At 44.4% G+C, this 12,330-nt stretch overlaps 1 protein-coding gene across 1 annotated transcript in view; it reads left to right on the top strand.

Moving 5' to 3' along the window:
• Positions 1–12,330, top strand: part of LOC121282008 — a 213,884-nt gene that overhangs the window by 450 nt on the left and 201,104 nt on the right. Inside the window, 2 exon segments of the mRNA XM_041195321.1 lie at positions 1,504–1,818; positions 11,595–11,924. Of these exon segments, the coding sequence (XP_041051255.1) occupies positions 1,504–1,818; positions 11,595–11,924 (645 nt within the window).

The raw sequence follows: 12,330 nt of genomic DNA, 5'->3' as shown, positions 1-12,330 counted from the left end.
ACAAGCTTTGGAAAGCAAAAGTAAACATGTGCTTTGTCTGCCACATCCGTCTCTGGATGTGGGAAGTCTCCTAAGTATAAAGGCACAAAATAGTCAGCAAAACCAAATGAATAATAATTGTGAGTATTTTATTACCTTGTGAATTTACTATCACACCATGGGAATAGTTAACAAATAAACTGAACTGCATTATTAATTATGAATGATAAGTAAATGAGAATTTAATTTTCAAAAAGCTATGACAGCAACATTTTGAAAATGAAAACCTGTTTTAATTGGTAGTTTTCAATATAATCTGATGTCCAGTATACACTGAAGACTGCAGAGGTAATAATCCCACAAAGAAAATATGTCCCAAGTTTGCAAATATTTGTTTTTTAAAGTACAGTTGACGAAATATTGTTTTATGAGGCTCTCTCAGTGACACTGTTCCTCACTGGTAGACGGTTGGTCTACATCACTCTTCTCATAAGGAGCCTTTTCTTTTTCATTCTTTAACTTTAAGAAACTAGATTTTGCTCATCACTCAGTATTGCCACCTCTCCATCATTTCCGATGAATCTATTTTATAACACACAATGTTAAACTCCCAGCCCCATCTGCTCTAAGCCACAACTTTAACCTCCCCAAAATATTTTGTGCCTCTAGCTTATCAATTTTATGCAGAATACTTGATGTACTTATGGACAGGAAACTGAATCATGTTTCTGTCTGTTTGGCAATCTTCTTCTTTTCAATCCTTCCTCTTTCTGATCTGATCTCTTTCCCATTCCCTTTTCATCTGTAACTTTCCCTGTATCTTTTTCCTTTTCTTCACTTCTCTCTAGCCATTTAATTATTTTCAATCTCTCTTTGGTTATTTTAGTGCAAACTCTTTCCCCACAGCATGGGTTTCTCTCCCATCAAGGCCATTGGTCTCATAAATGTTCAAGTCAAGGTATCCAAATCCCTACCTCAGGAATCCATCCATCCTACAAGGCCACCTATCACACAACCTCCCAAACCTTCAAGGCTTTCAAATCCTACATTTGGACATCCCTAACTCATTCAAGATCTGAACACCCCCTCCTGCAAGGAGGAACCCTCTCTCACACCCCACCCACCTCAGATCAGATCAGGGAACTGTCGGCTCCTGTGACCCCCTCGACACTGCTCCCCAACCGACTGCAAATCAGGCCTGTCAATCAGGCTGGTTTCTGGCTGTGGAACCTCTTGTTGATGTCATACGCAGTCTGGGGTTAAACCCCACAGTATGAGGCAGGACCCCAATTTCCAGGTTCCCCTCACTCTACCAGCCCCGGCCAATAAGTCAAGAAAATGCCCCAAATGTCTCACATGTAAATCATTATCTGTGACGTGCTTTGGAACACAGTGAGGCTCTGATAAGTGTCTATATGAATGATTACTCTCATCACAAACTTGATGGAATTTAACTCATTAAAATGTATCTGTTTGAATTAAGCAGTTATTTCCTGTTCAATTTCTGAAATGTTCTCTCCTCAGTTTCAGGTGCATTGTGGGCAAAAGAGAGAGTAACAGGAGTTGTGGGAAGAGCGATCTCAATAGAATGTCACTATGATGCATGGTGGTACAAGTCACATATAAAATATTGGTGTCGCGGCTGGAGTCGCCAGTGTAATGTTGTAGCATCGACAAATTGGCGAAATGGAAGAATATCGGTCACAGATAACAATTCACAAGGATTATTTATTGTTACTATGGAGGATCTTCGCTCAGGAGATACAGGATGGTACAGCTGTGGTATTGAAAAAACTGGCCACGATTCAATGTTTAATGTGAAACTACAAATATCTTACGGTACATTTCTTACTGATTTTCTTTATTATTCTTGACTGAGATGTCTGATCAATGTTTTATTTTGGGAGTAAACATGACAGCTCCGATATCCCGAGGCTCCTCAGCAATGCAGAGTCTTAAAGGTAAAGGGCAGAGGTCGGGAAATCCGACTCATGTTACCCAAACCCAATTCATGGCCTGTCCAACATGTCAGAGTTGAACTTTACAAGTGAACTAAACGGAAATTGAAAAGTTGTTTTGATGGTAAAAGAAGCCTCTTTATTAATTGTTGAGACATTGGGCTGGATATTCAGCCTCAAAGCGGGTAGGGGGAATTCGGAAAATTCCCCGCTCGGCCTTGGAAGAAAGTGCCCACAAAGGTGGGATTCCCATTGCTGGGAGCTGTGCCCGGGCTGCAGTCTGGCCAGCCACACCAGGAAGAAATGCAGAGGCAGCCACAGGGGCTGCCGGCTGCGGAGACGGGCTGTTTAAAAGGCCCCTCCTTAATGCCCTTGGACTTTGTAACAGCTAAAATCAAAACACAAAGGCCCTTCACCCCTCACCCCTCACAGCCCACAAAGGGGGTGGGTGTAAGGGGAAAATTTGTCATGAGGGGTCTTGGAGGTGGGTGGAAGTGTACAGCTTGAAGTCAGGAGCATGAGGGGGTATAAGGGGTGTGTAAAGGGACATAGGGGGCATGAAGGGCCAAGCGGGATCGATGGGGGTGTGACTTGACATAGGGGGCATGAGATGGACCTTTTGAACTTAACTATAAAAAGGTCCCCTCATGCAGACCAGTGTTTACAGCTCCTCTGAGGGGCTTTGGACTATGACTCATTCAAACCTGGCCCAAGTCCATGAAAATTGCAGAGGAGTAGGACGTGTCTATCTCCACAATGGAGGCAGCCAGGTTGGAGAGTTAAAAACAAAAATAAAAACAAAAAACTGCAGATGCTGGAATTCCAAAACAAAAAATGAAAAATGCCAGGAAAAACTCAGCAGGTCTGGCAGCATCGGCGGAGAAGATCACAGTTGATGTTTCGAGTCCTCTTGACCCTTCAACAGAACTAACTAAAAATAGGAGAGGGATGAAATATAAGCTGGTCTAAGGGGGGGGTGGGGTGGGGTTGGGGGAGAGAGAAGGAGGGGTGGTGGATGTTGGGATAAGCAAGCAGCGATAGGAGGTGATAACCAAAAGATGTCACAGACAATAGAACAAAGAGGTGTTGAAGGTGGTGATATTATCTAAAAGAATGTGCTAATTGAGAATGGATATCAGGACAAGCAAGGTACAGATAGCTCTAGTGTGGGTGAGGTGAAATAAGATGAAAAGGGCAGAAAAGGTATAAATAAATGATCGGTGGAATACATTAAAAATAATGGAAATAGATGGGAAAAGAACAATCTTTATAAATTATTGGAAAAAACAAGAAGGAGGGGGAAGAAACAGAAAGCGGGTGGGGATGGAGGAGGGAGTTTAAGATCTAAAATTGTTGAACTCAATATTCAGTCTGGAAGCCTCTAAAGTGCCTAGTCAGAAGATGAGGTGCTGTTCCTCCAGTTTGCGTTGGGCTTCACTGGAACAATGCAGCAAGCCTCTCAGAAACATGAAAGGGTCCCCCCTGTCCTTAGTTATCACCCCACCAGCCTCCGCATTCAAAGAATCATCCTCCACCATTTCCGCCAACTCCAGCATGATGCCACCATCAAACACATCTTCCCTTCACCTCCCCCCCATCCAACCCGACACCAGCGGCATTCCGCAGGGATCGTTCCCTCCGGGACACCCTGGTCCACTCCTCCATCACCCCCTACTCCTCAACCCCCACCTATGGCACTTCCCCATGCAAACGCAAGATATGCAACACCTGCCCCTTCACTTCCTCTCTCCTCACCGTTCAAGGGCCCAAACACTCCTTTCAAGTGAAGCAGCATTTCACTTGCTTTTCCTTCAACTTAGTCTACTGCATTCGTTGCTCCCAATGCAGGTTTCCCCTACATTGGAGTGACCAAACGCAGACTGGGTGATTGCTTTGCAGAACACCTTCGGTCTGTCCACAAGCATTACCCAGACCTCCCTGTTGCTTGCCATTTCAACACTCCACCCTGCTCTCTTGCCCACATGTCAGTCCTTGGCTTGCTGCATTGTTCCCGTGAAGCTCAACGCAAACTGGGGGAACAGCACCTCATCTTCTGATTAGGCACTTTACAGCCTTCCAGACTGAATATTGAGTTTAACAATTTTAGATTTTAAACTTCCTCCTCCATCCCCAGCCCATTTCCGTTTCTTCCCCCTCCTTTTACTTTTTTTCCAATAATTTATATGCATTGTTCTTTTCCCAAATATTTCCATTATTTTTAATGTTTTTCGCCGATCATTTATCTATACCTTTTCTGCCCTTTTAGTCTTATTTCACGCCACCCCCAATTGAGCTATCTGTACCTTGCTTGTCCTGCGCTCTTCTCTGAATTAGCACATTCTTTTAGATAATATCACCACCTTAAACACCTCTTTGTTCTTTTGTCTGTGACATCTTTTGGTTATCTCCTCCTATCACGGCTTGCTTGTCCCAACAACCACCAGCACCCCCCTTCTCTCTGCCCCACCCCTACCCCTTAGACCAGCTTATATTTCACCCCTCTCCCATTATTACTTATTTCTGTTGAAGGGTCATGAGGTCTTGAAACGTCAACTGTGTTCTTCTCCGCCGATGCCGCCAGTTTGCTGAGTTTTGCCAGGTTGGGGAGTTCTGGGTGTGGGTTTTGAAGGAGCCAACCTGTATCCTTTAAAGCTGCTCCCAAAATCACACAACCCTGGAACGCCGATGGGAGTCCCAGAATTAGGACACACCCGCCATTTTTAAAGGGCTCCTGAATCAACCCAAGTTGGTGAAATCCAGGTTGTCACTTTGGTCTAAAGGCTGCACAAAGCACAGGGTAGAGGCCCTGGACTGAGACACCTGCCTTTATCTTGTACAGAAAGTGTTCACATGTGAGTGACATGAACATTGCTCATCAAAACAAGCAGCGATAGGCAGGGAGACATTCTTTGGAGTTTATTGACAATAATGAACAGTATGTACAAGTGATTAACACCCGTGCCCAGGACGTGCAACTACCTCTCCTCAACGCTTTGCCTAAATAACCAAGTGGTTATGGTACTGGGTTTTTAAAGCCAAGATCAAGAGTGCAAATCTCACAATGGCAAACTATGAAACAATGTTACTTCATCTGAAACAGATGGAAACGGGTTTGTACTCGAAAGAGTTACATCTCTTCAACCATGTGGTGTCTGCCGGCACCGTCGAGACCTTCCGTGCTCGGTGGGTTACCACGGGGGTTGGGGTGCTTTATCCAACCTCTTAATCACATTTTGATTTGATGTTGTAAGTTTCCTTTAAATCCTGTCTTTGGTTATGCAGTGACCCTAACTTAGGTGCTGCGTTTTATTTTATCCCTCATTTTGTTAATTTAGTTTATTTGTTTGGCTTTAAAAGAGCTACATCTTCTCAACTTTCCTAACCCACCCGCTACATCTTGGTGCTGCGCAGACATCCACAGTGGAGGTAAAGACAGTCTGCTGACTGCTATGCTCTGTCTGTGATAACTTTGGCAGGGGTCCTCTGGAGGCCTGAGGCCTGGAGGGCCCCGGCTTCCTTTCGAGGTCCTGCTGTGTGGCATTAGCACCCTCCTTGGCCTGTGGACTTGGAGCTGTCACGGTCACAGTAAGAGGGGATTCGGTTGGGCCAGACACTCCCGGAGTCACCAGGATGAATGGCCCCGGAGGGTACACATGTTGTTCATTCTCACTATGGGTCCCCAAGGACCCTTGGCTGAATTCTTGAGGAGCAGGGGTAGCTGGAGTGAGATCGAGCTGCCCGCACCCCTCTCACATACACACTGTCAGGGGCCAACTATACATCAGCAATGGAGTTCAGCCCCACAGCAGTGTAGGAACGGTGCCCTGACCAACGTCTCCATGGCAGCTGCCATCCTACCAGTGTTGACCTCGGTGCATTGACATGCCGGCGCTATCACCTCAGAGTGCAGGCGGACGGACTCCTCCATTGTGCCTTGCAATCTGAGGAGTGCAGCAGTTATCCCTTCCTGATGTTCCCGCGTTGGCCTTTCCAGCTCCAGCAACTGTGACGTGACCAAATCCAGAAACGCCTCACCTGACTCGACCTCTGCCAATTTATGGCCTCCAGCAGCCCACTGAGTGCCGGACACCTGGGAAGCCCCTGCCGCTGACAGCTGTGGATCAGGCAGTGCGATTTGCTCACCAGCTGTGACCCTGAGTCTACTCTAAAGCTAGATCTCACCGAGGGGTGTGCCTCTGCGCTGGTGGAGGGTGTGGGTGAGCGCTGTGATGGTACATCAAGGAGGGTCCCTCCAGGTTCCTCTTCAGAGATTTCTTTGGGGCTTATTTGGTGTCCCTGGGTCTCCATCGGCTGTTACCCAGATGTGCGTTTGGAAGCAAGTGGAAATATTTTGTACATGGCAGTGGCCTGTGAAACAGGACACATCACTCACAGCATGGTTGTCTGATGGATGTTGCACTGCTGGACCCTCACTTGGCTGAGCACCGCCTACCTCACCGTCAGCACAGGATTGGTCCAGGCCGTTGCCGGCCAGCTGGATGGCTCTGTTTTCAAAGTCCTTGTAGTGTTCAGGACCATGATGTTCATGTTTTCATACATGTCTCTGAATATGTCAGTCACACTTACGCCTCTATTATCAACCAAAGAGCGGAATTGTCCCCGATTTGCACTAAGTGCGTTAGTGGGTGGGGAAATCGATGTTTTACCCACCGGCCACAATGGGGGGTTTTCAGGCCACATCGTCCCAAACCCAACGCATTAGTTATACATTCCTGGGAAACACACCATTTCCATGGTGGGTAGGATCTCATTCACCCCAAACACCATCACTTCACTGCTTCATCTGCCCAGCACCATATGTAAAGTCCAGCCTTGCACACACATCTCAGTGTTTCCAACCCAGGATCACTGCAGGGAAGATATCCCCAAGAGGCAAAAAGACTGTAGCTCCCAGGTTTAGTGAGCTGTCACTGCAACACATTGTGTACACTGTGGGGGCCTGCTGTGATGTCCTCTACTCCCACTCTGGCTGCAGTATGGACAGCGCTGTAACCAACCAGGCCTGGGAGGCGGGGGCAGCGGTGGTATACCCATTGAATGTTATTAAGTTAACCCTCACTGTCAGATAATGTAGACAGTATGAAAAGTGTGGATGAGAAACCCTTAGAAACTGACCTTGCTGGATTGAAACAAATGCTGGAAAGAATGGAAATTTCTAAATGAAATGAGTGGATGCCTGATTGTTTTAGAGACAGAAATGCAGGTGCAACGAATTTCTTAGGGACCCGAGGAGAGGGTTATCTTGCAATATAATACTTTGTATAGAAAATTGAGATTTTTAATTCAGTCTGTTTCACTCTTTTTGGTCGCCATATTAACTGAAAATTTTATTTAAAAAGAGAGAAGGTCACCATCTAATCATTTATTAACTGTGTTTAATTGTATGCAGTGGTGGTATTAATTGGTGATTCACTTGTGCACCTATAAACAGATGCAGACTGAAACTGCGGGTGATGGATTTGAGGAATCTGCTAGTCAAATGTGTCTGTGTAAACATATTTAATAGTGTGTAAAGATTGACACCAATTCTATTCTTCATGAGCTGGATTTCTGGAGTAGACCATCACTGATCTGTCCCAAGCTGCTCTCCAGCAGAGTGAAATGTGACTAACCGCTGTCAATGACAGTGGACATGCAAGTTGAACTCCATTCAAACTGGTCCTACATTTCACCTATTGCAGACTTTCCCAATGGGCAATAAGGAAGCAGCAGAGGACACAGTGTAATTATTGCTGTATTTGCCTGATTTTGAAGGAGCTTCATGAACTGTCATTGTGATCTCTCCTTGGTTCCATTCAGGAAGCTGGGTAAACCCAGGATGTGGTATTAGATTCAAATGTATGATGAAATATCATTAGGATTCAGCAAATAATTTAATTACATTTCTAACCCTCTAATCTAAAGAGGCTTCTGCACAACCAGCCAAGCATGGCAGAGATAAACACTGAGGTCAGCATCTTGAGTCGGGTTCCAGATGTGACATTCCACATGTTAACCCTGACCCCATCCACATACACTGCTCCAAGTTAAAGCTCCCTCTGTTATGGCACGACAGATGGTAAATGCCAAACTGCTCAAAACCCAGAGGGAAACTTGAAAGCTGCCAAAATGGTTTTTACAATTTTTATAGTATGAGGGGTGGTTCTGAAATCAGGAAATGATTTCCCCAAATATGTGTGATGATTTTATTGTAAAGTAAACATTTATGAAAAGAATAAAGGAAAAAAGAAACAATTACATTTAAAAACAAGAATAGATTCACATGGTAAACACTATTTTAAAACAGTTCCACAAATCTTATCCTAGCTAACCTCAGAGCTAATCTTTCTCTTTTCTGTTCAGCAAATATCATTATAGATTTAAAAAGTATAGAAGTCCAGTAAATTTACCACACAGTGCTTTTTCTTTGGGGTGTCCTCTGAGGCTGACAGCAGCTGGGTGTTCAGGTCTGGACATTGTACATACTGTCTCCTGGGAGTTCTGACCAGCTATGCTGCTGTCTTCAGAGAGATCTGGCCAACCATCCTGCTGTGTTCTGGGAAATCTAAGCAGCTACACCCTCACATAGTCTTCAGTATCCCCTTAAATGAGTTTCTTCCCTTTGATCTCTCTTTGTTGCAACCAGACTTTTCAGAAATGCTTTTTTCCCAGGATCGATTAAATCAATCTTTACTTTAACTTTTAGACTTGTAAAAAGAACTTACCCTATCTTTAAAAACTCAGCAGGTCTGGCAGCATCGGCGGAGAAGAACAAAGTTGATGTTTCCAGTCCTCATGACCCTTCAACAGAACTGAGTAAAAGTGGAGAGGGGTGAAATATAAGCTGGTTTAAGGGGGTAGAGAAATGGGAGGTCGGGTGGTGGTTGTATGGAGAAGCAAGCAGTGATAGGAGCAGATAATCAAAAGATGTCACAGACAAAAGAACAAAGAGGTGTTGAAGGTGGTGATATTCTCTAAAAGAATGTGCTAATTAAGAATTGATGGCAGGACACGCAATGTACAGCTCTAGTTGGGGGTGGGGTGAAATAAAACTAACAGGGCATAAAAGGTATAGATTTAAAAATAATGGAAATAGGTGGGAAAAGAAAAATCTATATAAATTATTGGAAAAAAGAAAAGGGAGGGAGAAGAAACGGAAAAGGGGTGGGGATGGAGGAGGGAGCTCAAGATCTAAAATTGTTGAACTCAATATTCAGTCCGGAAGGCTGTAAAGTGCATAGTTGGAAGATGAGGTGCTGTTCCTCCAGTTTGCGTTGGACTTCACTGGAACAATGCAGCAGGCCAAGGACAGACATGTGGGCAAGAGAGCAGGGTGGAGTGTTAAAATGGCAAGTGACAGGGAGGTTTGGGTCCTTCTTGCGGACAGACTGCAGGTGTTCTACAAAGCGGTCGCCCAATTTGGAGGAACTGGAGGAACAGCACCTCATCTTCGGACTAGGCACTTTAAAGCCTTCCGGACTGAATATTGAATTCAACAAATTTAGATCTTGAACTCCCTCCCCCAACCCAACCCCCTTTCTGCATCTTCCCCCTTCCTTTTGTTTTTTCCAATAATTTATATAGATTATTCTATTCTCACCTATTTCCATTATTTTAAAACTATACATTTTATACCCTATTAGTCTTATTTCACCCCCGCCCCACTAGAGCTGTACCTTGCGTGTCCTGCCATCCATTCTTAATTAGCACATGCTTTTAGATAATATCACCACCTTCAACACCTCTTTGTTCTTTTGTCTGTGACATCTTTTGTTTATCTGCTCCTATCACTGCTTGCTTGTCCCAACAACCACCCCCCACCAACTTCCCCCTCACCCCCATCCCCACCCCCACACAAACACCGTAAACCAGCTTATATTTCACCCCTCTACGATTTTTACTCAGTTCTGTTGAAGGGTCATGAGGACTCGAAACATCAAGTTGGTTACTCTCCGCCGATGCTGCGACACCTGCTGAGTTTTTCCAGGTGATTCTGTTTTTGCTTTGCATTTCCAGCATCCGCAGTATTTTGTTTGTACCCTATTTTATGTCAATTCATTACACCTTTTTACAACCTGCATATGTCCCCCTTTGAACTAAAAGAACTCAATTCAAACTATTCCTGTTATTGCTTCATGTACAAATCTGTTGAAGTTCTTTTTTGTTCATTAACATATCAAAACCACTTCTTACTGTTGACTTTTGAAAGTGTCACTTTTCTCTGGCTAATCCCTTGACCAAAGAGGGAATTTTAATTCCCCTCCCCCATCCTGCATCTAGTTGAAGCATGATGGGATTTGCTGGATCCAGAACCTTCTCCAGCACAGCTTGTGATCCAGGAGACACACGAAAGCTTCACCCCCACCCCCAGGCAAATGTTTTATACAATTTCTCCCTCCCCATGATTGGCCAATCCTGCCCCAAGCAGCAAAGTCACCCTGACTCCCTCCTCGCTGCTGTGCTCCGAGGACACATTCCCACCAATTTCCAAACTTTTACCGTAACTTTCCTACTTGGAAACCAGCCAAACTTTCAATCAGTGTGCAAGAATTCTGGTGAGATTTTGCTGTTAAAGTCGGCACAAACTCAACATTCCTGGTATTTCCAGCTTTCTCACCACCCCACACACAGTCCCCTGACTCGTCTCCACGTACCAGGGTTGAAGTGTTCTATCGCAGCATGCAGAGAACCAGAGACAATCACATTTACATTATTATCCAAAGCTACAAAACATGTAACCGATATCTGACAACTTAATGCCTTCATTTTCCCCTTTGCTTTTCTAAGATTCTCTCCAAGTAATTCACATTCAACTCACAAACAATGAAGCAGCATTGGAGGCTCACTACCAGCTACGAAGAGATATTGTTCACCATGATTTTCATGTTAACATACTCTCAGTATCATTGCTGCTGCTCTGATCTGGAGACCTGATTTGTTCTGATATAATGGCTGAAAGGTTAACTCAGGCCTCTAAGAGGATGGAGAGATATGGGGATGGATTTTTAAAAATTATGGTGTCAGGATTAGAGGTGGGTGGGTGTGAAATTTGGCACCGCTGGTCTCCATGCTAATTTACCATTACAATCCCAAGCCCCAAACATTTAGAAAGCGGGCGGCTTGAAGTCAAGTGATGGGCTGCTAACTTAGGAAATAACATTTACCAAAGGGGCCAATTAAAGACCCAATCCAGCACCCACTGGGATTTCATTCAGCAATGCAAGCAGACCACATTGCCCCTTAAGGATCATGGCCCGGCAGCTGCCGGGTTTTGAAACATAAAATAAACTTACCTGGACTTTCCCCTTGCTGTCTCCATGCTCAGGTCAGCAACTCCCACCTCACCTGGTGAGGCTCTCTAGCATCAGGAGCCCGCCCACTGTCCCTGATTGGATGGTGAGCCCAGTTCCAGGCTTTTGATTGGCTGGAACATTGAAAATTGCAGTGGGCATGCCTAAAGAATGGTGAATGGTGTCAGGACCTGGAACTATTTCCCATGTCCAGTTCCCAAACCCAAATTAAACATCCACCCCATAGAGTGGTAGATGTCTTGGTGAGATTCCAACATGGCAGAGCCTGGCTGAGATGAAGTGCAAAGTTTGAAGAGTATTTGATTATTAAATGTTCAGTATCTGAATGTTTCTTTCTTTCCAACAGAACCCGTGTCTGTTCCTGTGCTTAGATTTTCATCACCACCAAATGTCGCTAGTTCTGGGGATTCAGTGTCCATCTCCTGTGAGTCTGTCCAGGGATCCCTTCCCATTCAATACACATGGTTTGAAATGACCCTGTCTGAAGATTCAAAGATCTCTGACACCAATAAACTGGATCTACATTGTCAATCCTTCAAACAGCAACATCATCAATATTACTGCACAGCCTCAAATAATCAGGGAGAAAACTCCAGTGACACTGTCACTGTTAACATTTCAATCATCAATGAAACAGGGACAAACTGCAGTTATGTGATACGAATTGGAACCATTGGTAAGTGTTACTTTCTACAAACAATGTGGCGAATGAATTTTTAAAATTCATTTCTATCCAAACTGGTCACAGGTTCAGTTCCATCTATCAATCTGAGCAAGTGCAACTGGCCAAATTCACTCTCTTTGGTTCCTCAAACATTCTGAACATGCCAGTAAGTTGCATTTTTCATGAAAAATGGACAGGATTGTAAAATATCCCCAAAACATGCAAAAATATTGCAGAATCTCCAACAAACCCATCAAATCAAAATAGCATTTGATTGACAGAGCTTTCATAAAGCAATTTGTCTATTTCCAGCAGATGGAATTGTGAAATGCAACCTCCAACTGTTGTGTCCTAGTTTGGGAAGGATGTCACTGATAGAATAGAGAAGAATTGAATTAAAATGGAACCTTGGATGAGA

Source organism: Carcharodon carcharias, chromosome 9 (assembly GCF_017639515.1).
Source record: "Carcharodon carcharias isolate sCarCar2 chromosome 9, sCarCar2.pri, whole genome shotgun sequence".
Lineage (NCBI taxonomy): Eukaryota > Metazoa > Chordata > Chondrichthyes > Lamniformes > Lamnidae > Carcharodon > Carcharodon carcharias.
This window is presented reverse-complemented; position numbering and strand designations above follow the sequence as displayed.